This window comes from Mustela putorius, unplaced genomic scaffold (assembly GCF_011764305.1).
Source record: "Mustela putorius furo isolate JIRA1106 unplaced genomic scaffold, ASM1176430v1.1 tig00003845_pilon_pilon_pilon, whole genome shotgun sequence".
Lineage (NCBI taxonomy): Eukaryota > Metazoa > Chordata > Mammalia > Carnivora > Mustelidae > Mustela > Mustela putorius.
Genome location: NW_025421998.1, coordinates 87,921,911 through 87,949,312, shown reverse-complemented (window position 1 = coordinate 87,949,312; position 27,402 = coordinate 87,921,911). Strand labels below are relative to the sequence as shown.

Sequence of the window (27,402 nt, the reverse complement as noted above, 5' to 3'; positions counted from 1 at the left end):
GTTTAGAAGAACACAAACAGATCAAAGAAATTGACATTCTATTGAAAAATAGTTCCTGAACATATTTATATTATATGAGTTGTTTCTTTGAACACTGTGCCCATGAATAACTAACATATCCTTAGCTGCACAATATTGAAAACATTAATATTTTATATGCTGAAGTGCTGAGACATGAACATTCAAAAAAAGTATATTGTCAGAGCTGACCAAAGCCAAGAAAATAAAATGTAGGGTTTTCTTTTTTTTTTTTTTAAAGATTTTATTTAATTATTTGAGTGACAGCATGAGAGGGGAGAGGGTCAGAGGGAGAAGGAGACTCCCCACTGAGCAGGGAGCCCAATGTGGGACTCGGTCCCAGGACTCCAGGATGATCTGAGCTGAAGGCAGTCACCCAACCAACTGAGCCACCCAGGCACCCAATAAAATGTAGCTTTTAGGGAAAGAAACTCTCATCTTTTGTTTCATGGTGTGTTAATTTGGTGAGAATGCAAAAGATTGAAATGATTCATTCAGTCAATAAGTTTTTGAGTGCCTACCTTGGGCTAGAGAGGTAGTTACACCATAGAGATTTATGAACACTCTAAACCCAGGTTTGATTTAACTTTTAAAAATTTTTTAAAAAAATTTATTTGACAGGGGCGCCTGGGTGGCTCAGTGGGTTGAAGCCTCTGCCTTCGGCTCGGGTCATGGTCTCGGGGTCCTGGGATCGAGCCCCACATTGGGCTCCCTGCTTGGCGGGGAGCCTGCTTCCCCCTCTCTCTGCCTACTTGTGATCTCTGTCTGTCAAATAAATGAATAAAATCTTTTAAAAAAATTTATTTGACAGACAGAGATCACAAGTAGGCAGAGAGGCAGGCAGAGAGAGAGAGGAAGGAAAGCAGGCTCCCTGCTGAGCAGAGAGCCCGATGTGGGGCTCCATCCCAGGACCCTGGGATCATGACCTGAGCCGAAAGCAGAGGTTTTAACCCACTGAGCCACCCAGGCGCCCCCAGGGTTTGATTTATTGACCTCCTCTCCCTGCCCCACTCTTTCCCCCAGAGAGCAAGTTGCTGAATATTCACCAAACACCCCTGGATTAAAAACTACTTTCAAGTCCCTAAGCTTCAGATTGAAATAGAGGAGAGCATCATTGAAAGGTTAAAGCTACACACCAACATCTCTGTACTCTGGTATTCTTGGCTTCTAAAAGGTTCTCCCATACCCCAAAAATGTATTTACTTCTGACAAAACGTTTTCAGTCAAGAAACATGTATTAGAAATAGCATAGGCAAGACTTGAAGGGCTCAAGACAATGCAATGTATGCTTTTAAAGACAGCGATCAGACCAATTAGAAACTATGTTATACAGGATACTTCATTCTATGTAAGATACCATTATCTTCAACTGCTGTCCCTTATGAAACATGATGACAAGCCAGCTTCACTGGTGTTAAAATATGGAAACTGGGAACATTTCAGCATGGTATCCCCTGAGAATACCAAATCCTTCCTTGAAAGTTTAAAAGTTTCAAATTGAGAACATTTAGATGGTAAGGACACCATCCACAATACCAATATCGCAGCTGACTGTCAGGGTTGATGGAAAAGGTATCACAGACCACGTGGACATCATCTTCCTTCTCCTGCCTGACGTTCCTGAAACTGTATACTTGGACAAAAGGGGCCATTTCTGATTTCTTCCCTTTGCTATGTGATATGTTGTTAGGATTTCAAATTAGAATCATATGCATATGAACCTTCCAGGAACAGCCTATCTCTCTCAGTGTGGGGCTCCTGAGTTTCAAGATACAGTTTCCAGAATGTAGAAGGAAATACTGTTTACAGAGTACTTCCTAGTGAGTAAGTCTTATTCACCTTTATCCTTCCATTTAACTTTCTATGGGAGGCATGACAAGTGCTATTATGATAAATTTTATGAATAAATACACAAGTGATGAGACCCACTAAAGACCACATTGTGATGATATGAGTTTAAAGTCTATGTGAAAATCCAGCTCAAAATCCAGCAATCTTACCACTATTCCAGGGGTCAGTGGTCTTAGCTATGGTCTGTGGGCCAAATCTGCCTGCCACCTGTTTTCGTCAATAAAGTTTACTTGGAACAGCCACGTGCATTCATTACAAACCTTCCCGTTACAAAGGCAGAGCTCAATAGCTGCATGAGAGACCATGTGATCTGCAAAGGCTAAAATATTTACCATCTGGCCCTTTATAGAAAAAGTTTGCTGACTTCCACGTGGTGGGTGAGGGATCCTAAATTTCCATCAGCAAAAGCAGCAGCCCTTTCAGTCTTATCTGTAGTGGGGCAATCTACAGATACTGGGTCCTGCGAAGGGGCTCGCTAGACCCTGAGCACCACCAGGGGGAGGCACGTCACCCACACAAAACCACACCTCAGCTAAGGGTGGGCAGGAAGCTGTGCTTCCAAGATGTTCAACTAACGTGGCATTAACGGCCTATGATTTCCATTATCGCCATTTTGAGGTTTACAGGAAACTGCAGAAAATAAACTGAGTAGAAAGACAGAACTGAAGTCTTTAAAGATGAAGTGAAAGCCTAACGTAATGAAGCAAGCAGCTGACAGGGCTGGAAATGAATTTTATCAAATTCCAGGCTCAGCTTGCTTCTAGCATTGTCATTCCTCCAATTTCCTTTCACTCTAGCCTCTGTTTCTTTGCTTGACTGAAGCCCAACTATGGAGATATAAAATAAGCATCATTTTTTTTTTGCTATAAATTAAAATGTTCCCCAGCGTGTGCACACATGTGTGTGCATGTACACGTATGTGCATGTGTATATGTGCATGCACATATGTGGGGGGAGTGACGAGTTGAAAGCAGTCATCATAGAATTCATTGTAAGGTTTTCTTGGTTTCTTTCTTTCTTTCTTTTTTAAGATTTTATTTATTTGAGAGAGAGAGATAGTGAGAGAGGGAACACAAGCAGAGGGAGTGGGAGAGGGAGAAGCAGGCTTCCCACTGAGCAGGGAGCTGGATGCGGGGCTTGATCCCAGGACCCTGGGTTCAAGACCCGAGCTGAAAGCAGATGCTTACCAATGGAGCCACCCAGGCACCCTCTCTTGGTTTCTGATGGTGAAGAGACACCTGCCTTTTATGTTCTTTTAAATTCTCGAAGACTGACAAGTCCAGCCAGTCAACCAGAGACACTTCATATCCCCCCTCACAGCCAAAAACCAAGAGTGCCCCGTCCGCACTCCGACACCTCTGGGGCGAGACCAGATTACTGTGACTTGTGTTCCTGACATGATTCGAGAATGAACCTTTAATCTGTTACAGTATGCAGAGCCTCCTTTAACTCAGTGCATGGCAACAAGGAGTGTAGCGTTTTGTTTCAGCCAAGCTCCCAAGTGGTCTCTAGGCAGATGTGATTTGCTGGGGGGCAGGGGAATGGCGTGGCTGGAACACGTGGCAGGAGATGTGCACCAGAGGGCTGCCGCTCGTGAAATGTTTCTGTCAGGGTGAGAGCCCACCAAGACCCAAGAAAGGGTTTTCTGACCTTTCTGAGAGAACCAGATTTCGGATGGTCCGGGAGCAGTCTAACCCACAGATGTCCCAGTGAGTACCATGGACAGAGGCTCTATTGCCCACCCCGCTGTCTCTGGTGGTTGGCCACACTGAAGTACATTTCATCTGAATGGTATGTTCTGTCCCCTCTCATAAAACGGCCCAGGACACAAGATGTGTGTGGATGCTGTGGCAGCACTCCTGCACTAGGAAATCAGCATAAAGCATGTGCCTTCCTAGTCAGAGTCGGCCTCCACAGCATCATTCTAAAGAGATGACACTTCAGCCACTCCATTCCATATAAAGATAAAACACGCAGCATTCCAAACCGAGGTTCCCATGACGTTGAGGCTACCTACCATACCAATCTTAACTTCAAGACGTTTTAAGTTTGGACTTTCAGGTTTGAGTTAAGGAGAGGCTCTTTTAAAATAAAACAAAATCCGTATGAGAATGATCAGAATCTATCACCATCAAAGTAGAAAATTTTGTGTGGTTTTCAGGTAAAACACAGACATTTTCAGGAGGTAGTGCAGATCTTTCTAGTCAGGAATGGCCTTCTGAAGCGGATTTTAGGTCTGGTTATAAACATGGGGGGAGTGGATCTGAGGAAAAGGATGAAGCAATGCTGTTCCTCTTCTGGAAGCATGAGAGAGAGGGATGGCCAAGGAGACTGAGCAAGGACGGCCTCCGTCAGACTGGTAAGAACACAATGTGTGGTGGAGGAAACGCTCAGTGAAGTTACACTGGATAAGAACGTAAAATAGAGTATGTATCATTCAAGGTGACTGCTGGAACTAATGAGTGGGAAGATGGGCGACAGCGATTTTCTTGACAGGTTGTGGGGGAAAGTGGTGGTGATTTATACTCACCTGGAGAAGTAGGTATGAATAATGACCTTTGGGTAGAAAAAGAACGGGCCTGACAGGAGGGAGAGCTACAGCAGAAAAGGCTTCGCCCAGTATGGGGACAACATTCCTGGTCTCAACAAATGCCATCTTTCCAGTCTCCAAATTAAAAACTTGGGTGCATCGTAGACTCTGGCTCTCCACGCCCAACAGAAGCAGTGGCCATGCGATTCTACCGCCCGATCCCTTTCATGAACACTCTTCCATTTCCTACTGCCTATTTCAGGTTTTCATCTTTTAAAAAAATAATCCTCTTATTGTTAAATACAACCCATATATTTCACAGTAACATTTATATGAAAAGGCTTATGATAACATATGTTCGTGTTAACCATGAAGCAAACCCCTAATGGAACCACCAACACTGTAAAGAAACACAACCTTCCGGCGCCCCAAGCCCTCCCCTGACAAAAGCATCTCTCTTCCCACCTGTGGCAATCTTTATAATCATCTTTTTCCTGCTATTCTGTATGATTGTACCACTTGAGTTTTACCACTTCCCACAACTATAAAGTATAACTTTGCTTCTTAGGGATGGAATGATATTTACATATTCTTTTGTGTCTTGCTTCTTTTTCTGAGTGTTCTTTTGTTAGATTCATTCAGAGGGTGTGTAACATGCAGTTCGTTCATTTCTACTGCTGTAAGGAATTCCATCACAGGTATATACAATGTATCTCTGTTCCTGAATGCCCTACCCTCTATCATGCCTCTGTATTTTGTTCAGGTCTCCTCCTCTCCTTTGAATATGTCTTACCTTTCTGGACTCAGCTAAAGTATCTTTTCCTTTATGAAACCTTTCTTGAATGCCCAGTCCCCCTACTGAATCCCAATGGGCCAAGTGCACATGTAGACAGAACATGGCCGGCCTAACAGTGATTTGTGGATATGTCTGTCATTCTCTTCTCAACAATAAACTTGACAGCAAGACGCAGGTCCTTTTCATTTCTGTGGCTCCCTATCTTACACCATGCTCTGTTTTGAGTACCTACAAGATACATGTTGGCTCAACACATGCAAGGAGACGTAGACAACTTTCAAGTTTCACACTTGAAACCTCAAAGAAATAAAGTACACGTGACCTAGATCAACAGACAGACTTAAAAACTGAACTGCTACGCTGGCCTGATACTCAGGAGTTTGGGTTTCAATCTTCACATACTGCAAGATTTGGGGGCTGGCACGAGCCCTCCAAGGCTGATATCCTAAAGCTCAACACTCTTAAATCACTACCACATTTGGTTGTCATTCTTTGTTGATTACCAACTCATACGCCTATCTCTCAGCTGCTGGGAGACGGGCAAATGCTAAACGATCTCGCCAAGGAAAATACAGTGAAAATGAATTTATTAAGAGTGTACATTCTTCACCGGAGCACAATCTTCAAAGCAATATGCTGCACTGTCATTATCTCATTACAGTAATTTCAACACTTGCTCCTGTTAACTTATTAAAAAACATTTTAAATCATTTTCTTCATTGCAGGCACAACAAACTATCTCATTACCCAAATATGGATTGGTGCCAAATGATATGGCAAGGGATGTGATCAAAGAAATGCACACAGGCAGGCAAGAATCAGGGTTCGGAGAGAGACATGCCTAGAACAAGACAGAACTGTAAACCACTGCCTGCCAAAAGGGGAGTGGGTTTTCAAGTCGTTGTCATTGTACAACAATGTCGCGTAAACATTGGGACGAAAACCTTCAAGTTTTAGAAATACACACATCAGGGCGCCTGGGTGGCTCAGTGGGTTAAGCTGCTGCCTTTGGCTCAGGTCATGATCTTGGGGTCCTGGAATCGAGTCCTGCATTAGGCTCTCCACTCAGCAGGGAGCCTGCTTCACTCTCTCTCTCTCTCTCTGCCTGCCTCTCTGTCTGCTTGTGATCTCTGTCTATCAAATAAATAAATAAAATCTTAAAAAAAAAAAAAAAGAAATACACACATCATCTCAAAGACACCGTCTAAAGCAGGGGTTGGCACACTCTGGCCACCAGCCACATCCAGCTGCTGCATTGTTTTTTGTTAAGGCAAGTTTTATGGGAACACAGCCACGCTCCCCCGTTGACACTCTATCCGTAGCTGCTTTTGTACCATGATGGCCCAACTGTTCAAACACAGGCCATACGGCTCGCGTAGCTGCATGGAAATATTTGCTCTCTGGCCCTTTACAGAAAAAGCTTGTTGGCCCGTGGTGTACAGCCTTCTAGTCAAAGGAGGGCTCACAGACCGGCAGCTTCGGCATGGCTGGCGTGCTGGTTCAAAATGTAGAAACTCGGGAAAGAATCCCCCGGCAATGAACACGGGGATTAAAATTTTAGAAGCATGGTTCTGAGGAACACAGTACTGGAGATAAATAAAGTGACACAAAAGAGGAGGGCCTACTACTAGACTGGCAATATTTTATTACTGGACAATGGAAGAGAAGGCTATTGGCAGAGATCTGTATAACGACCAAGAGGAAGAAAGAGGTAGATGGAAAATTATGGAGAGCATTAAAGACTGTATATGAAGGGGAGAGATTTCTAGAATCCATTTATACCCCTACAGAGGATGGGACACACAGAAGCTACTTTACCCCAGATGGCGGCAGGTTATTTTGGTAAAAGAACCATTACTACTGAAAGCAGGTCTAGGTCCTCTCTCATCTCCCAGTGCAAAAACAACAGGTAAGTAAGAAACAAATTTGCCCATTTCAACCAAGTCCATTTGGTTGTCATATTCATTTCCTTTTTAAATACTCCATTTTCCCTGGGTAACAGGAAAATTGTTTTTCCAATAAGGCAAATGGGTTATGATTTGCTCCCTGAAATAAACATGTTATAAAGCCCACTTTAAATCTCTATTTTATTATGTGTTATTTGTGTTCCATTTGTAACAGGCTATATGCTGTCATTCTGGGTTTGCTTTATCCAACACTGGAAGGCCCGGACAGAGATGAATACCATTTCCTCTTAAGACTACGATGCCTGATCTATCATTAGGTTTATATTTCATATCCTCACATTTTCTAAGTTCTCGAGTTGGCAAGTTTTCACATATCCAAACTAGACACCTCCAAAGAGAAAAACAACAATATCTGAAGATGCACAAGAACCGTTTTGTGACCTTCCTTCCACCCAATGGACAGCGCAATTCGGCCTGGTGAAAACCACACGTTAGAATCCAAATCCTCAATGGAAAATGGCTTCGTGAGATGGAAAAAGGATGTCAGGCAGTAATTTGAGAGGAAAAGTTATTGCTCCTGTGGTAACAACTGGGAGTTGCTCGGAGACAGTCACTTTCTGCTCCCAAACATGTCCTGCGTTGGGCATGTTGGACACACCAGGTAGAAATTATATTCAGGCAAAGGCAATCCTTTGTTTAAGAACTTTCAGATGGGACTGTCTTTGATTTAGAGGTGACACACTGACTTCTGTCACAGAGAACTGATACTTTTTTTTACCCCTCCCCCTCTTTGAATTAGATCTGATGAAGAAGGAATGTGGCCGACACTCGATGGTCTTTCTTCAGAACATCAGGGAACGTAACAGCTGGAAGGACATTCTGAAGAGGACCAGTATCCCTTGTTTAGAGATGAGAGGTACAGGCCCAGAGAGGTTAAGGGTACTGCCCAAGTCATGCCATGAGTGGGTAGCAGATTATCAAGGTATGCAATCCTGGAGGACAGTTTCCGCTTTTAAATTCTGCACCTTTTTTTTTTTTTTTTAAGATTTATTTATTTGAGACAGAGAGAGAGAGAGAGAGAGAAAGAGCAAGTGCTCAAGCAGGGGGAATAGCAGGCAGAGGGAAGAGGGAGAAGCAGGCTCGCCCCTGAGCAGGGAGCCCGATGTGGGGCTCGATCCCAGGACCCAGGGATCATGACCTGAGCCGAAGGCAGATGCTTAAACGACTGAGCCACCCAGGCGCCCCTCAATTTTGCACTTCTTAACTCTCAGTCTGGAGCCTGGTCCACAGCAGCCATTCAGACCTTGTTTGTCCAGCCGCGCTGAGAGCCCTGAATTCCAGTCCCAAGTTTTTTCCACTGTACCAGGCTTGTTCGTGTTTAACAATGGATTAATCTCTCTTTTATCTTCCAAAAGAATCAGAAGTCATATTTCAAATTATGCTTTTACACAGGTGTAATTAAATCTTTAAAAGGTGGGATGGCAAAGAAATTAGAGGCTGGAGCATAACAGACATTTTATAACCTGCAAATGCCAACAGCAGGCAGCCCGCCCTACTCCGCCCCCCTTCCCCCACAGTATAGCGGCAATTATATTCCAGGGTGAATAATATAATTATCTAAATGAAACCAGGAAGGGGGGGAAAAAGATGCAACATAAAAGGATTAGCTGCTCAAGGACTTGTGGTTGGGGAGGGAGGAGGATGGATCTAGGCTGACAATTTCATAAAGTAGCCATCAATTATTTAAATCACTGTGACTTTTCAGACAGCACTCTGGACAGCAAGGGAAAAAACAGTCTAAAATGTTGAAAACCATAAATTAGGAGAGAGATGCTTGTTATTTGGTTTTGGAGTGGAACGTGCTTTGCCTTTAGAGGAAGGAGCAAAATGGAAAGCAAAGTCACCCGGAACAGCAGGGGCTGCAAGATGTTACTGTTGTTGGAAGTTCCGCAGAACAAAATAGTTTCCTTATGATACAAGCGTCGGGGCTGCTAAAAACCCAATGTAAGCACATTACTCAGTACGTGAAAGGGTAGTGGGCTTCCCACAATACCACAGGTAGACCCATAAAGCGGACGTGGTCAGCAGAAGAGGGGCCTGGATTTCTACTACTGGAGCTGCCACGTATCAGATACGTCACGTTAAACCAGACTCTGAACGAGCTAAACTTGATTCCAGTCACAGAGCTCTACAGTTCTTTGGGAGTCTAGTCTTTCTAGGATAGAAAATACGAGCACTCACTGCGGAAAATGTATACTGTACCACACACGATCTTTTTCTAAACAGCGTGAGGACACACACAGTATTTGTCTCACGTATATAAGTTCGGTTACAACCTTCCTCGTCTACAAAGTCGTATGTCTGTTATCTAAGTAAACCAGCATGTGCCTCTACGTTCAGGAGTTGAAAGGAGTAAGGAAGTAGAATTAAAATAAACCTAAAATCTGTGCCAATACCTGAAGTATTTGTATTTGCTAAGCTACCTCCATAGCAATGGGTTATTTCTATCCAGGTACAAGGTCTGCAGCTGGCTTAGAACTCAGGAGGTCAATCTGGTCCATAGCTTCATGAGTCAATTAGCTTGGTCTTTCCTAGATACAGTTAGTTGGGAAAGAGTTAAAACAGTCTTCGATCGAGTCAATTGTGATTTTTCTCTGTAAAACCACTCCATAAAAAAGCAGACATTATAAATATATAACTAGTCACATAAATATTTAACTGATGCATTTTAGACAAATATATGAACTACAGCAAGACTTTAAAAGATACAGTTACCCAGGGACTAATTAAAACCACTCACCAACTAAATTGTAACATTATAAATTACAACTTAGCTCTGAATTCTTTTGTCTTTCACTGAAAGAGAAATCTTTAATTTTCTCTTATTTCTGTTCTGTACATCAAAAAGTTTCTGATCACCGGCAGCTTACAAATTTCTTGGCATGCTGGGTGTTGCAGAAAGTTCTCTCTTCACTTAAAGTTTGGTCCCTCTGTCTATACTCCTTCTACCCTTTTAATTCCTCTACAGACAAAGGGGATTTGCTAACTCACTCAAGCTCCTGAGCTCGTGCTATTTATTTTTACTATTTATCAGATCACTGGACATTCAAGAGGGATGTGGTCGCACCACCTCTTGCCCATTCCACCTCCCAGGCTGTAAACACAGTTTTCTTCTGGATCCATCTACTTCCACACTGACTGGTACACAAATCGGGCTCCAATTGGCCCAGCTAACCCTGCTGTCTGACATTTAAAGAGGCCCCTTAATAGACCCCTGGTATCGCTTTCTGGATGTTAAACATGAAAGCTCTTCTTGAAAGACACAAGCTCCGCTCTAGACAAAGCAAGGCTTCATTCCCATGAGGCTAGTTCCTTTGGGGTTAGCTCCTTCCTGGAGCAGGAACCCCAAATCCCAGAATAAATATACTTATTGTTGGCACTGAGCGACCTGGGCAAATAATTTTATTTGTTCTTTTGGCCTCTGAAATCCATGTTTCCAGAGAGTAAAAAATCCCTAGTCATTTTTTCCCTCCTTCTTATGGGCAGCAGCTGTTTATTCAGCCTTACGTGGATTCTCTCTCCTACTATTTGAGTTGGAAGAAGACAAAGGGTTAAGTTCGGAAGGTGTCCATCACCAGTGAATTCCTAGGATGATCTTTGCAGACAGAAAATTTTTGTACCGCCTGACTCACTGTCTTTACTTTGGCTGTAGCAGCAGGTCTTTAGCAAGTTGGTTTTACTGGGTGGTGGGGTTGGAGGGAGAGTGTTTTTCCTGGAAAGGAATGCTAAGTATTTTTTTTTCAAAATAGAACCTAAGTGTTGTTTTGTTTTGTGTTTTTAGATTTTTATTTATTTGTCAGAGAGAGAGAGAGAGAGAGAAAGAGCAAGTGACAGAGAACACTCACATAGGCAGGGGGAGTGGTAGGCAGAGGGAGAGGAAGAAGCAGGCTCCCGGCTGAGCATGGAGCCCAACAGGGGACTCCTCCCAGGACCCTGGGATCATGACCTGAGTCAAAGGCAAAAGCTTAACCAATTGAGCCACCCAGGCATCCCTAAGAGTAAGTTTTAAAATGTTGTCTTGAATAAAAAATGAATAAGAAGTTGACTTAAAATAAATAAATAAAATAAAATAGTACTTAGGAGTAAATTTGAATATTCTTTTACTTTTGCCTTGTTCTTATATGCAGTTTACTGGTCATGTTCATACTTTTATTAAAGCCCTTACCACGGTGATATGTTTGTTTATTTATAAGTCTGTCCTCACCACTTTCACAACCCCACCCATCCTCACAACTTCCTGAAACAGCTAAAAACAATATCCAATAGATCTGAAAACTTATGATCACACAAAAACCTACGGGTGGGTGTCCATAGCAGCTTGATTAATAACCATCATAAATGAAAGCAACGAAGATGTCCTTTAGTAGGTGTGATGGATAGACACGCTGGTATATCCCCACCACATGCCACATGGAATACCATTCAGTGATGAAAAGAAATGAGCTATGATGCCTTGAAAATCCATGAATGACTCCTACGCATACTGCTAACTAAAGAATCCAGTTTGAAAAAAGCTAAATACTATATGGTTCTGGTTACATGAATCCTGGAAAAGGCAAACCCGTAGTTACTGTAAAAAGATTAGTGATTGCCAGAGAGGTGCACAAAGGGGAGATGCATTGAAAAGACCAAACACAGAGATTTGGGAGATGAGGGACGAGGGAAAGGAGTGGTAAAAGCCCTTTTGTGTGATGCTATAAAGGCAAACGTATGACGTTACTTATTTTTCTAAAAATTTTGTTTATTTATTACAGAGAGAGAGAGAGAGAGAGAAAGAGAGAAAGAGAGACAGAGAGAGCACAAGTAGGCAGAAGGGCAGAGGGAGAGAGAGAAACAGACTCATGGGTGAGCAGAGAGCTCGATGCGGGATTTGATCCCAGGATCCTGACCCGAGCTGAAGGCGGACGCTTAACCAAATGAGCCACCAGGTGCCCCTATGACCTTATGTATTTGTCGAAACCCACAGAACTTTTAAGCACGGAGAATGAACTCTAACGTATGCAAATTAAATACAATAATTTAGGGAGGTTAGAGGATCCCAGGATGTAGTGCAGAATGTGACAAAACCACCTAACTGCATTACAAAATGCACAAAACAATCTTCTTGAAAGGAGTAGGAGAAAAAGGCGCTGAACCAAGCAATTTGAGAAATCAGGATGTAAAACTAAAGGAAAAGAACTGTATATAAGAACTACACACGGGCTGATAAAGCTGCTTCCCACAAGGGCACGGACTAAAAATTCTGATACTGCTACAAGTTTGCTGGCTAGAACAGTCAAGCCAATGGGCGGCGGATGGGGGGGGCAGGTGGTTTACTGTTGGAGAAGGAGGTTTCAGATAAATAAGGTAAGAGGAGCAAGCCAGAGTGACCCACACACTAATGCATTACAGTTGGAGACACCAGTATGAACGCATTTTTAGCTTAGGATGTAAATGCACAAGAAGCGCCTGAGTGGCTCAGTCTGTTAAGTGTCTGGTTCAGCTCAGGTTGTGATCTTGGAGTTGTGGGATCGAGCCCTGCACTGGGCTCCACACCGAGGGGGGAATCAGCTTGAGATTCTTCCTTCCTCTTCCTCGGCCCCTCCCTGCCTCTAAAATAAATGAATCTTTTTAAAAATACGTAAATCCAAGTAGCCACATGTAGAAATATGCATGGATAAGAATACTTATGAGGGTTAGTATAAATGCATATATTTCTTTCCTCGATCAGTTGAGAAGACTGAGAAGTAAGGATATACCAAGTAGCAACCATCACACTGAGTCCCCAGATCTTGCCTGCTAATATTGTTCTCCAGTAACAGCCAGCTGGAGCTCCCTGGGAAAATGCCTGATTCCAGGACTGGGGCAGAAAACATATAGATGGGGCTTGGAGCATTTTGTAATGTCAGAAAACAAGGAATGCTAAAAAAAAAGAAAGAAAGAAAGAAAGAAAGAAAAAGAAAAAAAAATTACAAAGGTGGGGACACAGGAGAAACAAATACCTGCAAGAGCTCCCAGTGGTCAATGCTGGAACAATCTGAGCAATGAAAACAAGGCAGTCTTGCATCGTAAGCCTGCTGTCTCCAATGAAAACCCATGAATCCATACTGACATAGATTAGAAGGACGGAGGAAGAGTAACTTTGTAGTGGAGAACCCTGATGAACACTGACTCAGCCAGGTGCCCAAGGTTAACTTTTTTTTTTTTTAAGATTTTATTTATTTATCTGACAGAGAGATCCAGCAAGAGAGGGAACACAGCAGGGGGAGTGGGAGAGGGAGAAGCAGGCTTCCCGCAGAGTGGGAAGTCTAACGTGGGACTCGATCCCAGGACCCCGGGATCATGACCCAGCTGGAGGCAGTCACTTAACGACTGAGCTCCACCCACCCCCCCAACTTTGACAGTGGTAAGTCTTGTTGATAGCATGTCTTCTGATATGACATGTGATAAGAGTGGCACTTTACCTCTGGGGTCTTCCGCCTGGAAACACAGACCCTCTTGTCAAATCACAAGAAAAACATCAGATCAAACCCACATTGCTGGACTTTCTACACCATACCACCCACTGTCAAGACCATTAAAAAAAGGGAAAGTCTAAGAACCTGCTATATCTAAGGGGAACCCAAGAAGTTAAGACAACTAAATATAAGGTGTTGTCCTGGATGGTATGCTGGAAGAGAGACATGAGGTAAAAAAAACAAGGCAATTGGAATAACTATAGACGTTAGTAAGCACATATCAATATGGTTTGTTAAATGTAACAAATGCACCCAACTAATAGAAGATGCTAGTAACAGGAAACAAGGCATGGACTACCAGAGATGTCTCTGTAATATCTCGGCAACTTTTCTGTAAACCTCAAACTTCTTGAAATAAAAAAGCTTAATAAAAAAACCAAATACTTAATGCTACCTTCCTTGCAAACAAGACAGGTTTGCTTCTGCAAAGTATAACTCTGACTGTGTAATCCAGAGACCACCCTCTGAGATAACTGTTGGCAACTTCCGTTTTACTCATTCACCAATGAACACCTACTATGTATCAGGGATTCCTTTTGGCTCTCGGGCAAAATTCTAGAAGATGGAAGAAAAGGAGATACTGCTTGTTTCAAGAGGGAAGAAATGAACAGATAGCTCAGCCCTCTCTACACAGGCAGGCTGTGCCTTTGGTAAAGTCTTGGAAGCCAGGGGGCAAACATAGCGCCCAAGGTCACCAGGGCACGCCTGCGAGCACCTGATAGGCAGCCCCGACCTTGTAATGACCAAGGGGAGAACAAATGAAATGTGCTTTGTGGAATCAAAAGGAAGAAGCAATTAAGCTCCTGAGGCTGAAATGGGGGCAAGGAGAAGTCGTATGTGTCCAGTGAAGAGAGGTACAGAAAGCCTTTCATTTAAGTGCTGTCATCTGAATTTGACTTAGCTATTTGCAAGTGAATATATTCAGGGTATTCTGGGCTCCAAAGATATGACCATCCGTCATGGGAACAGCTGTAACTACGGAGGGAAGAGAAGCAGATAAAAATGAGGAAGAAAAAGAAAGGGAAACTAGAGGCCTAGATGGATTTTTTTTTTTCCTTCTCAAAAGACTCTATTTCCAGTATGCACAATCCAAAAAGGACATAATGACACACAGATAACCTGTTAATGAGCTAGCTGCATGCTGCCTTTTCCCCAAAGCAGAACTTTACTGACAGAGCTCCTGGGTGTCTGAAAAGGTAATAAAGGGGAAATATAGAGCTCAATCTTTAAACACACATGAACATGTGGCAGCCAATGACTGCTCCCGTGGACAGGGGCGGTGAAGAACCCCAGCCACTGTGCAGGTTCGAAGAAAAGCCTGGTAGAGCACAATGCTTGTCCGAGAAGGTCAGCCTGTCCGACCAACTGTGACAAGCAATCCAAACAACGACTTCAGATGCTGAGCTGAGCAAAACGTGGGAGCAGCCAGGAGGTCACCACCTGAAGCTTGGGTCTGGAGTGCAACACTCATAGGAAACTCTGTCTTTCCTTCTGAGTGGGCTCCTAGATCCCCGCCTCGGACGGCCTCTCTGACCCCAGACTTGTTACCCTCTAATCCCATCTGTGAACTGCCAGAGCCCACTGTCGCTTATCAGCTCATCCCCCCCTTAGGCAAGATCAGACAGGAGCCAATGAACCCCTTCACTAGAGCCTTTCATGACTGCTTTTCCTCCCACTTTAAACGTAACCTGTTCCACTCAAAGTTTAAGGCTTTCTTAAGAGTTTTGTGACCCCCGTTGACCCGCGTTCTCACTCCCCATTCATCCCCTCACCCAGGTGGTCTAACCTCACTGTCTCTTGAACATACCTTTTGTGTCTCTACTTCTGTTACAGTCCTCGTGCGGGTTCCTTTCTCCTCCATCCTCGCCGCTATTTCTACACAGCCTGCGATGCCCAGTTCAGGACCCACAGCTCACCTAACGTCTCTTGATTTCTCTAGCCCTCAGGGCTCTCAACTCGCAGACCACAGCCTTCTGGAACACTGCGCTCAGTGGTAGTTACAAGCTCTCCCCCATGGCTGCCGGGTCCGCAGGTATGAGGAATTTCGATTCCCTGACTAACCAGAAGACCCAATGAAATGGGGTCCCCCGTGAATTGGGGTCCCCTAGTGATGGCATCAAGTAGGTGTTTAATCAAGATTTATCATTTAGTGTTATCTACAATTTCAACAGTAGAAATTACTCAACTGCATGTCCCAGTTGAGGGATCCGATTTTTACTAGCTCGCCTTACAGTGTCTAAAGGAACATGAACGAATGCACGTTGGTGAGTATGACAGGATGCTCGAAGAGCCAGAGCGGGAACAATGGTTTTATTTGCATAGTTACTCTTGAAGGGTCAATGAACTTTCAAGATCAGATACTCTGCTTTCTCCCTCCTCATTTTCTCCCTAGAACAGCTTCGAGCCAGAGCTGCAACATTCAGACAGGGCAAAAATGACTTTGGAGAAGAACATCAAGTCCCCAGAAGCAGCAGTTCCGTCTGCACTCCTCTGCCTCCTACCAGTAATCTTGCCAGATCAGTGATTGTGCTGCTCCCAAGAATCATAACTACCATTTGCTTGGGCTGTTGAGCCAGCCTTTTCTCTCCTGGTATCTCTTGATGAGATGTTCTTCCTCTTCTCTAGCATTTAAGGAAAAGACGTACATCAGAAGACGCCTTTGTTAGCGAGTCAAGTGAAATATACATCGGGCCGAGGATCTGAGCCACAGAGTGTTAATGTAGGTCAGTCCCTGTCAGCAGACCTGTCCTAAGTCATTACCTTCTCTCTTGCTTATCCACCAGGAGTGGGCAGAGGGAAGATCAAAGCAGACAGCAGCCAGTCAACGTCTCCAATGCCCCAGATGAACCCTGTTTCATAGAACAGCTCAAGTGACAACTGAGACGGCCAGCCGTGGGCCTACCTTGACTTAGAAAATAAATTCAGAATCATCATTTAAGACCCAGGGCTTATCCCTAGATGGATGTCACTCTGAAACAGGCTTGTGCTCATACAAGTTTCTTAGTACCAAGCAAAGCTGGTAAACAAGTGTCACCAACTGTAATTACGTTCGCATTCAGCAGTCCCTCGTGACTTCTCTACCCCGTGGGCAAAGCCTTCGAGCTCGCTTTTTTTAAACTGACCTCATAACCCAGATATAATAAATTCTTGAAAAGTTGCATCTAAATTAAAAGCTGTTCCAAACACATTATGAGGGATGATAGATTGTTGAAGAAAACATTTGTAATTATAACTAACTCGTAAAAATAAACTTGGAAATCATTAATAATTCTTATACCATGCATAGGGCTGGTTGCAAAGATTCTCTACATACATACAAAAAAAAAATTCTTCATTTTTAGCTGCTCTGGGTGCTCACGTGTGCGTTCTCGCTCTGTCTCTATTTCCCCCCTCTCCTTGCTTTGCTGGAAGCTATTTTTAGAAGTCTAGTTAAGGAGGAACTTTCTAAGAAAACCATCTGATCCAGAGATAAGACTATAAAGATATTTGTAAAAACTCAAGTTGACCACATTGCGTGTCTGTTGTCTGCAAATAAAAATCACCTCCTGTTTTCTCACTTCAGTCTTTTTTCATCAATAGTTATGATGACAAATTCCCCTATAGTATCATATCAACAAAGGCGGTACTTACAGATTACTCAAGCATAAGCCCATCCATTCACTGTTCTCTGACACTATTTAAAGGAAAGCCTTTAGAAACAGAGTACTTTCAGAAATTGAACAAAGCGATGACTTTCCCACTTAATTTATTTCTCTTTATGGTCAGATTTTTCTAAGATATTAAAAACCTGTGAATGACACCACAGTTCAAGTGCTTAGGGAACGACTGGGAATTCACTTTGGAGATGGCTGAAGAATTAAAAATGACCGGGTCTGGTTAAGCTATGAAACAAATACAGCATAAAGTGTTAAATGCAGAATTTGGACAGTGAATGTGGGGGTGTTGACCACACAGTTTTTTCAGCCTTTTTAGGAATTTAAAATATTTGTGATACACTGTGGAAAAAATATTGCCAGGTTCTTACACCGGCTGTCTAATCATGCATTTGGGAAATCATACTTTTGGGAAAAACTCATGAAGCTTTTCACTTAATAGGAAACCTATTTCATTCCTGTAGGTTTTTTCTTAACACTATTCCCTTTAATGCCAACAGATTTTTCTGAAGGCAGTGATTAGGTGTGTGTGTGGACCAATAACAGGAAATTATGAACCACCAAGTCAAAACAGAGAGCCGTTCCCAGAGCTCTGCTGAATTCATGAACCCATACAGACTTTTCACCCTGGCGTTGTGCAGTAGCTTGAACATCCTCCGTGCTTAATAGATGAGGGTAGGGAGGTGGTGCCAGGGAAGAGAAGTGGCTTGGGCTTGTCTAAGGTCACTGAGCTGACAAGGACACTACAACCACATTTTAGATGCTTTTCCCACATGCCATGATAAAATTTATATTAGTTATGTTCCCAGATGGCGATGAAGCATCACAACAAAAATTCTAAAAACAGAATGTATTAAACTAGTAACAGAATTAATGCTATAAAACTAATACAGATACGACAATTTGAAGACACAAATGAACGTTCTAAGATTCTGTAAGTCCCCATTAGTCATGAAGGATTTCATTTGCTCAGCTGTCTCAGAAGCGAACAGGTTGAGTGCTGAAAGCCACAGTGACAACATAAACAGCCAAAGACAAGAATAAAGGCATCTCCTTCTCTACCTTCTTGGCTAAAGCCTGATGCAGCTACTAGTGGTTGGTTATTTGAGGTCCCCACTTGTCATAAAGAGACCAAATAATATTGCAAATGAATAAAATTGCAAGAGTAAAATCCCAAGAAAATCGACACTACAAACTATGGTAAATTAGTATTTTTTCAGTCGAGACAGACACTGAAGAATCAGATTAGATCCTGATGCATTTTGGTTCTAAGGCTTATTTTAACACAGTGGGGCCATCAGCACTGCCTCTCAGAGCATACATGGGGGTGGGGGGGATCAATTGATCAGCTCTCTTTTCAACTTAATGATGTTTGTGACGACTTCCAGCAGATCTTAAATGGGACTAATCTATTTACGCTAATAAAAGCTGAATCTATTCCATACCACAGAGTGGGAGGTAACAACTGGCCGTGATGCAAATACCACTTAGAGCAGCGTTCTTCGTATTAACATAATTTGATACGATGAAGATGCTATGCTCTTGCTTCTGGCTACACTTCCTTGGGAGACCAGCAAGAGGTTATCTTGGCTTTGGGCATCAGTGTAATCAGCTCTAGCAAGTCATTATACCATAGGCAGCTGTGACTAGCAGCCTTCGGAGAAACCCACTCGGAACGCCAGCCATCACGCGGCCTACTGCGGACTGTCATTGGGAACTTTGCTGACACCAGAATCTAGAGCACCCCGGCCTTTTGTCTGAAAAACAATCCCTGTACACTGCTTCCTGGCAGAGGGTTTTCAAGGAACAAATGGCAAATTAAATATACTGCATTCCATATAACTTGCTTCCAATGATCGGCTATAGTGGGTTGAACAGTGAACCCCCCAAATTCTACACAGAACCTCAGAATGGGATCTTCCTTGAAAAGAGGGTCTTTGCAGATGATATCATGGTAAAGATGGAGATGGGATCAGGCTGGATTAAGGATGGGCACTAAATCCAATGAAGCTGTCCTTCTAAGACCCAGAAAAGGACACACGGAGACACAGGGAAGAAGGCCATGGCAGGATGGAGGCACAGATCAGAGTTATGCTGTTAGAAGCCAAGAAATGCCAGACCCACCTGAAGCTGGAAGAGGCAAGGGAAGGTCCTCCCCTAGGCCCTCAGGAGGGAATGTGGCCCCTGGCTTCCAGAACTGTGACGGGACACGTTTCTGGTGCTTAAAGCCACCAAACTGTGGTCATTTGTTACGGTTGGTCTAGGAAACAGACACGCCAGCTTTCATGGCAATAAACACCACGTGCTACTTTGGCTGCTGAAAAACAACCAGTGGACCACCTCCAGGAAAAAGAGAAGGAGGTTAAATAGTATCCCCCCTCGCTGTCACGCTAAGGTTGGGGGAGGCAGGAAACAGAGGTTCCTGGGTGGGTGCCGGCGTACAAAGGACAGGAGCAGGGAAATACAAATTAGCGAGGAGGGGAGATGTGGGGGGTTCTGAAATCGAGACAGATGGCAGGGGTGGAGAAGTCAGCAGGTCAGAAGTCTGTAACGGCGAGAGCACATCACGCTACAATCCACACATATGTGACATGGGGAGGGAAGGAGCCACGTTTTACAAACAGGACTCCACCTAATCACTAGAAATAATTCCTGGGTTCTTAGGACACCTCTTTTATTATTCTTGTTTCATGGAGGAGGAAAAGTAGGTACAGAGAAATGAACAATTTGGTCCTGGCCGCCAAGTTATCAGATGAAATGGCTGTGATGTAAAATCATTTGTATCTGATTCCAAGGCTTACGTATCGAAGACGGTGCAAAGTATCAAAGCGAACTCTCTATCACAGGCCTCACTGAGTTCAAGAATGTCTCCACTGTAATTCTGTATACACTTCCTCTCAGGGCAATGATTGATCCTACAAAGTAGAAAGATCCAGACCAGTGGCCCTAGCCATCTAAGTGTCTTTCAGGGCACTGATGCCCAGGCCCCACTCCCGATCAACCGAATCAAATCTCTGGGATCTGGGCAGACGCTGTTTTCCGAAAGCTCCCGGGTGATTCAAATGGGCACCGAGGCTGAGAACCACTGCCTACTCCCACAGCTGCAGAAGAGACGGGTGTGGCGTTAGTGGGCAACTCTGGCCATGACACGTCTTGGAAGTAGTCTGACAAATCCTGGGGCAGTGAGGGAAATGAAAAAAAGGCTTTAAATGTTTCAAGAATGCCTGCATCCTGACTTGCACAGCTTCTGTGTATTTCCTCCAATGATGTGGGAATTCGAGCCTAGGCATTAGGAAATCTGCCTCTTCCTCTCATCCCTGCACGAGCCAGAAAATTGTAGGCTCATCCTGTGTTTGGAAAGAACTCCGTAAAAATCAGCAATGTGCTAGACTAGGAAGCAGCTTCTGCTGTCACTGCAAATATTGTTTTTACAATTTCTGGGCCTGTAGGAAACAAAGCTGGATAGCTTTGTGTGTGTGTGTTTTTTTTTAGTGACTTCTTTTGTTCACTGCAATGCTAAGAGCCCACAGCTTAAATCCTATTTCCTAACCTCCAGCTGGGCATGGCGTTGTGATGGAGCGCAGTACTTCCAAAACTTCAGTCTCTATCCAAATTACAGGGGGTGGGCGGGCTGGTTAGAACAAAGATTCCTGCAAGAACTTGCATTCCTCACCTGTTCAAGTGATGCAGATGCTGACAGCCCAGGGACCGCTCCCTGGGTTGCGCTGGGGCAAAGGAGTGCTTCCCAAGCTCTAAACGTGCCTGGAAGTCACACGCCGATAGTGTCCAAATGCAGAGCCTGACTCGGAGGACAGACTGCTGTCTATGGAGCACGGGTGTAGCCTATTCCATTGGGGGTGGGGGAGACAGCTTTCCAGTCGGATGCCCATTCAACAGTCTGACAGGTAAAAGACAAAACCCCTCACTCAGCATTAGCCTTCAAACCACCACCCCCCTTTTTTGGACAAAGACACTAAAGAAGAAATGAATTAAACGACCTCTCCCAGAACTGAGTGGGTGTTTCCCATGAAAACTGTGGAGACTCCTACAGATCCATAAAGTAACTGAAAGGATGTCCCTGTCAACAGACAGCTGCCATAGCTCCATGTCCAGAGTGCCAGGGTGCTCATTTCCTGTCTCCTAAGAGACTGCCTTAATTTGAATCAGGATGCTTCGCCTTGCAACAGGTGGAAGCCATTTTGAAAAAAAAAAGGGGGCCAGGAGCGGAGGTGGGGGCTGTGGGGGTTGGGGGTGGGGGATGGCAACAGAAGAACCAGAGAATAAGAACACGAGGTGTGCTCAGTTCTGCGTTCATGTGGATGCCATCAGAGGAATAAGAACGGTAACATTTTAATTTAAGGGTTGCCAACAATCTGAAACCCACAAGCACGAATCGTGGGGGGACGACATGCACACACATGTGCTTGCACTAAGGAAGGCCTCACTGATTCATTCACTTTCCATCACTCAGCCATTCGTCCATGTATTAAATATTGAATACCTCCTCTACAGCAGACACTTCTAGGAGCTGAGGACTTGGGACACAAGCCCCTGCCAAAATTATTCAAGCGACTTCATCTGTTGGAAAGTGCCTTGGGCACCAAGGTGAGATGATTGCTTTGGTGCTTTCACTCCTTTCTCTCTGAGGCAATATCACGGAGTAAGAGATGTAGGGCAGTGTGCCCCCAACTGTGGTGAGAGCCCAGCCCAGGCCCCCCAACACCCCATCTGTCATACATTGATACTTTTACAAAATACATCAGAAATTGATTAATAAAAAAATTTAAAACCACAAAGATATACAAAACACAAATTCCCCCCCCCCTTTTTTTGGTTAGTTTCAACAGGCAAATGTTAAATTCCTTTAAAAGGAGGGAGGGCATTTAATGCTTTCTCTCAAATTCTGTACCTCTCACAGCAGACTGGTAACAAATAGCTTGCAGACAAGCACACTCCTCGGGCTACATTTTCAGTAGAACTCATTTGGACACTGGACTCCAGGGTCAGGTTGCTTGAGTGTGAATTATAGTTCCAGTACTTGCTAGCTCTGTGACCGTGGGCATTTGATTTCATTTCGCAATTTTTCCATTTCCTCCCCATCATAAGAACACCACCCTCACAAAGCTGTTGCCAGTACACATAACCACAAGTCGACACGCAGCCAACAGTCAGAATTGTGTCTGGCTCATAGTACATGCTACCAAAAGTGTTAGCTGCTATCATTACTACTATCTACTACTAGGAATACAACTGTTACTATTATCACTATCTGTACGACGCGTGTACCATTTGGGGCCGATAGCGGCACAGCTGATTCACCTATAAGATGGCGTCTCTCATCTCCTTTCTATTCTCTTCCTTCCCTTCTGTGAGTTCTGTGCCTAGATGGTGAAATTACAGATTGGAAAGCATGTTATCACCCACGGAAATGCCCCCTTGTAAGAGATTATCTATACTGCCCAGATGACATTTCTCAGAGGTAAGGACAGACCCTCCTGGGGCCCCTTCATCCACGCATCACCAAACAGATGGAAGCAGAGCTGAGACAGCTGTCCTCCCGACCCCCCCACCACGGAGAACCCCATTGTGCTGATGCTGTGTGATGCTGGGAGCTGCCTTAGGGCAAAGGTGCAGTAGGAGACCCAATGGACAGTCTAGCAGCGGGAATGACTTAAAAGGACATTTTTTTAAACATCAAGTAACTGACTACTTTGCCCACCGCATCTTTTACACGTATGTGAGTTTCTCCAAGCTCCCTTCTCAACAGTTGTTTTGGATTCTCAGCAGAAATTTTTGGGAATTGTTTATTTTTTTTTCTTCAGATTAGTCACCTACAATTAGCTGGGCATAAAAATGTTACAGTGACATTTAAGGAACATTGAAACTTGACCATGGAAAATTCTGTTTGAAAACAACTTACAAAGATTAAAAAGCAAGAGAATGTCTCAAGGTGCAAGAGGAAAATAACCATCTCATTACTTTTTCGATCTCATTACTCTGAGGATATTAAATTTATTGATATGGTCTAACTAATTTACATTCTCAGAAAATAAAATTTTTATGAATTAAGAAAGGGCAACAAAATAAATACGAAAGCAGGTGTTTGGGTTGTAACAACACATTTGGGGATTAATAAATCGAATGACTTTAAAGATTTACTTACTTACACAGAACTCTATCTTGACTTGGTCAGGGAGAAGACAGGGGAAGTTGGAGTTCTCATCTATCCCTCAGAATGGAATAATCGATTGAGAAAACAAGAATCATAGTAACACTACGGCTGGTGACGAGGCTGGGAGTGACTTAATAAGATGGCAGTAGGCCGCCCTAAGGTGTCATTGAGCTGGCAAAGTGTGGCCCTGACATGGTCCAGATTATAGTCAACTAGTTCTGAGTTTTAAAGTGTTTTTGCTACTCAAGCTGAAAATGATCATGTACAACAAGCCAGCATCTTTAATATGCCGATATGCTCTGTAGTTCATTGTTGCCTTTGTTTTCTTAGGAATTCAGTACACTAAGCATATTAAAGTTGCTCTGTACAGCAGGGAGCGTGACACTGCGGGGACAGAAATACTGAAAGTTTTTTCTGAATGAGAGGAAGTTAATGATAGGGTCAGACCAAAGCTAGATACAAAAAAGGTTTTGTCACTCTCTATTTCTGGTCTTCCCGTGCTGACTCTGTAGTTATTTCTAACTCTCAGAACTTATCCACTGTGTCTATCCAACCAACCATCCATCCATCCATCCATCTATCCATCTCTCCAAGCCTGTACACATTCCTTCAATAAATTATTTATTGAACACCTTCCTGCTGTCTGGTACTGTACTATGCTTTTGGAACTTACATTCTATTGGGAAAAGACAGATAATAAGTTAGGAAATCAATGAACTAATAAATATGGTGGTTGTGTAAAGATGAAAGAAGAATCAGTGTTCAAATAGTGACTGGGGAGATTTATTCAGGATCTGGAGAAAAAAAAAGAGAATTCTATGCAGAGGATTCAAATGAGGAAACATTAATGCAGAGACAGAATTACAGAGGTATGGGCAGAATTGAAAGAAGCAATGAGGGATGGGTAAGGTACCCAGAGACTAGCAAGAGCAGAAAGCTCGTCAAGGGGCAAGGGGAAGAAATGGCGTTACCAGAGCCCGATCAGGGCTGGAGCTATGGAGCAGGTGTCACCTGGCAGCACGTCTGGAGGGATGTACGCACAGCCAGAACAGTGATCCAAAGTAGAGAGGAAGGAGATAAGAAACAGCCCTAATCTCTTTCTTCTCTTACCTCTCTGCCTGTCTGCCGCTGTTGGCAGAACCAGATTTTAAGCTACGTGGCAAGGGAACTTTGGTGAAACAGTCCAGGGAGTTCAGCTTCAGTGCTGGACTGGATTGGGGTGTCGGAGGGAGGGAAGAATGCAGAATAATCCTACTTAGGTAGGATAGTCAGGAAAAGCTGCCAGGGAGAGAGTGGGGTTGGCGGAGAGAGGGGATGCCATCTGAACGGAGTCTCAGAGAAGAAGGTCCCAGACACGCAAAGAGGCAGAGTTAGAGTAATCCAGTGGAGGGACCAGTGAGCGCATGCCTTTGCTGTTCTCCCTTCCCCGCACCCTGCACTCAGTACAGATCCCTCACAAGGAATGTATCTCAGACAGAGCCAGATGATCCAAACAAACCCTTTCCTAGGTGTGATGCTAGGACTCAAGTTCTGGGAGAGGCGAATGCCTCTACACCTGTTTCTCAACACCACAGAAGAGTTTGCCCATAAAAAAGAACACTTGTAACTAGAGCACTTGCCTATGAAAGGTCTAGGATTTATATTAACTCTAAGGTATAAAGAAGGCAAAACCAAGGAACACACATATAAAGGCAGGTAAGAGCAAGCAACTAAAGTAGAACTCTTTTCCATTTACACAACTTTTCTTTGAAGAGCTCAAGCCTTCCGTGCTTTGAGATGATATCGAATCATGCAACTTCTGTAAAAATATGCTATTGCACCCATCATTCGCCCAAAGGAAGAAACACTATAAAGATACAATCACAGTATGTAATAATAGTTAATGTACCTATAAAATTTAAACTCATACTCATGTTCTTTTAGTTTTAGATTTACCTTCAAGTCACTGGCTAAAATGGATATAAAACAAATACCTCAAGCCTATATATCCAAGCATCTACTAAAAATTGCTTCATTTCTGTTGCCTGGAAACCATTTCTTTATATAATCAAAGTAAAATTTTCAGTATTAATGAGCTCTTGAATTAAATGATCTGACTTCTAAAGGCCAGTTTGCTGGGAGGTTCAAATTCACTGTGAGCTGGCTGAGTTCTTAACAGTAAGTCTGCCCTAAAATGGTACTACAAGGGTTTCCTTATTGGTAGTTGAGGTTCGGCACAATAACTTCCTTCCCTGACATCCTTCATACGCCTGGTACATTCACCAGTGGAAAAATAATCCCCTTCAGGGACAAGTTCTGTGCAAATAATGAGGAGTTGCCTGCATGTCAATGAGACTCACCACCTTCCATATGCAAAGCCAACCACTTTTTTCTTCAAGATCTGAAGGAATTTCCATTATCTCTACGTTTGCTCTAAATTTCCCCAGTGCCGGTTTAATTTATTTCTTCTTGTTTCGTCTCTGATGAATATGGAAACAGATGGTAATTCTCTTTCTTTCTGTAATTTGTGTCTCTTGCCAAGTTAATGAAAACCGCTGACAAAAACAGTTAAGGTCAAAGTGTATTCTTACCTGTAGGAGAGGCCGCTGCACCCCCATCACCTTCATGGTGTCTGCATTAGCTAGGATCTTCAAGGGGTCAGATGTTTTGGTGACACCTTCAATCTCCTTGTTGATCTCTGCCAAGACCTGATTGAGGAAGATGTTTTTGATGTACATGGTGAGAAAGTCTCGAAGAGGGCACTGTTTGGTTGGGCCAAGTCCCAGGGCATGCTCGATCTCTTGAATAAATCTGGAGGACAACAGAAGAAAACAGTTGTTAAATGTATCAGAAGAATACTTCTGGAAATATCACAAAACACATACAGGTATTTCTAGCTTTGGCCTCTCTTTCCATGGAGAGGTGAGGGGAGATTCCCAGAATTCTTATTTCTTTCTGATTTTATTTTATTTATTTTATTTCTTTCTTATTTTATTCTGATTTATTTATTTAATAAATCACTTTATTATTTGTTTCAATATTAGTTGTTTTGCTTTCCTAAGTTATTTCACTAATTGAATAGAAATAGGACAAAACAGAAAACACAACTTCTAAACTCAGGGGGAAAAAAAGGGAGCCATCAAAAGATCAATAAGGCAATAAGAATATAAGAAGCGAGGAGAGGCATGATGAACAGTAAACAAACTAAAGGGCAAATTTAAAAGCACACCCCCAAATACTGCGTATTTCTCCCTGAGATCTTTATATGTATAGACAGAATGTTCCAAAAAGGGGAAGACTTGCATTTCCCTGAAGATTAGTGATATTGAGCATCTTTTCATGTGTGTGTTGGTCATCTGTATATCTTTTTTTTTTTTTTTTAGATTTTATTTATTTATTTGACAGACAGAGATCACAAGCAGGCAGAGAGAGAGGAAGGGAAGCAGGCTCCCTGCCAAGCAGAGAACCCGATGCAGGGCTCAATCCCAGAACTCTGGGATCATGACCTGAGCCGAAGGCAGAGGCTTAACCCACTGAGCCACCCAGGTGCCCCGGTCATCTGTATATCTTTATAGAAATGTTTATTAAGGTCTTCTGCCCATTTTATAGGTTTGTTTGTTTGTTTTGGTACTGAGTTATAGAAGTTCTTTATATATTTTGGATACTAACCCTTCATTGGATATGTCCCTTGCAAACATCTTCTCCCATTCAGCAGGATGCGTGTTTTCTTAATGGTTTCCTTTGCTGTGCAAAAGCTTTTTATTTTGATATAACCCCAACAGTTTGGTTTTGCTTTTGTTTCCCTGGCCTCAGCAGACATATCTAGAAAAATGTTGCTATGGCCAATGTCAGAGAAATTACTGCATTCTCTTCTAGGATTTTTACAGTTTCAGGGCTCACAAATAGGTCTTTAATCCATTTTGAGTTTATTTTTGTGTA

At 43.2% G+C, this 27,402-nt stretch overlaps 1 protein-coding gene across 1 annotated transcript in view; it reads right to left on the bottom strand.

The window, feature by feature from the left end:
* EXOC4 (exocyst complex component 4) overlaps positions 1-27,402 on the bottom strand; it is a 730,537-nt gene that overhangs the window by 187,150 nt on the left and 515,985 nt on the right. The window contains exon 11 of the mRNA XM_045062998.1: positions 26,055-26,274. Coding sequence (XP_044918933.1) covers positions 26,055-26,274 — 220 coding nt within the window. The remainder of the gene's footprint in view (positions 1-26,054; positions 26,275-27,402) is intronic.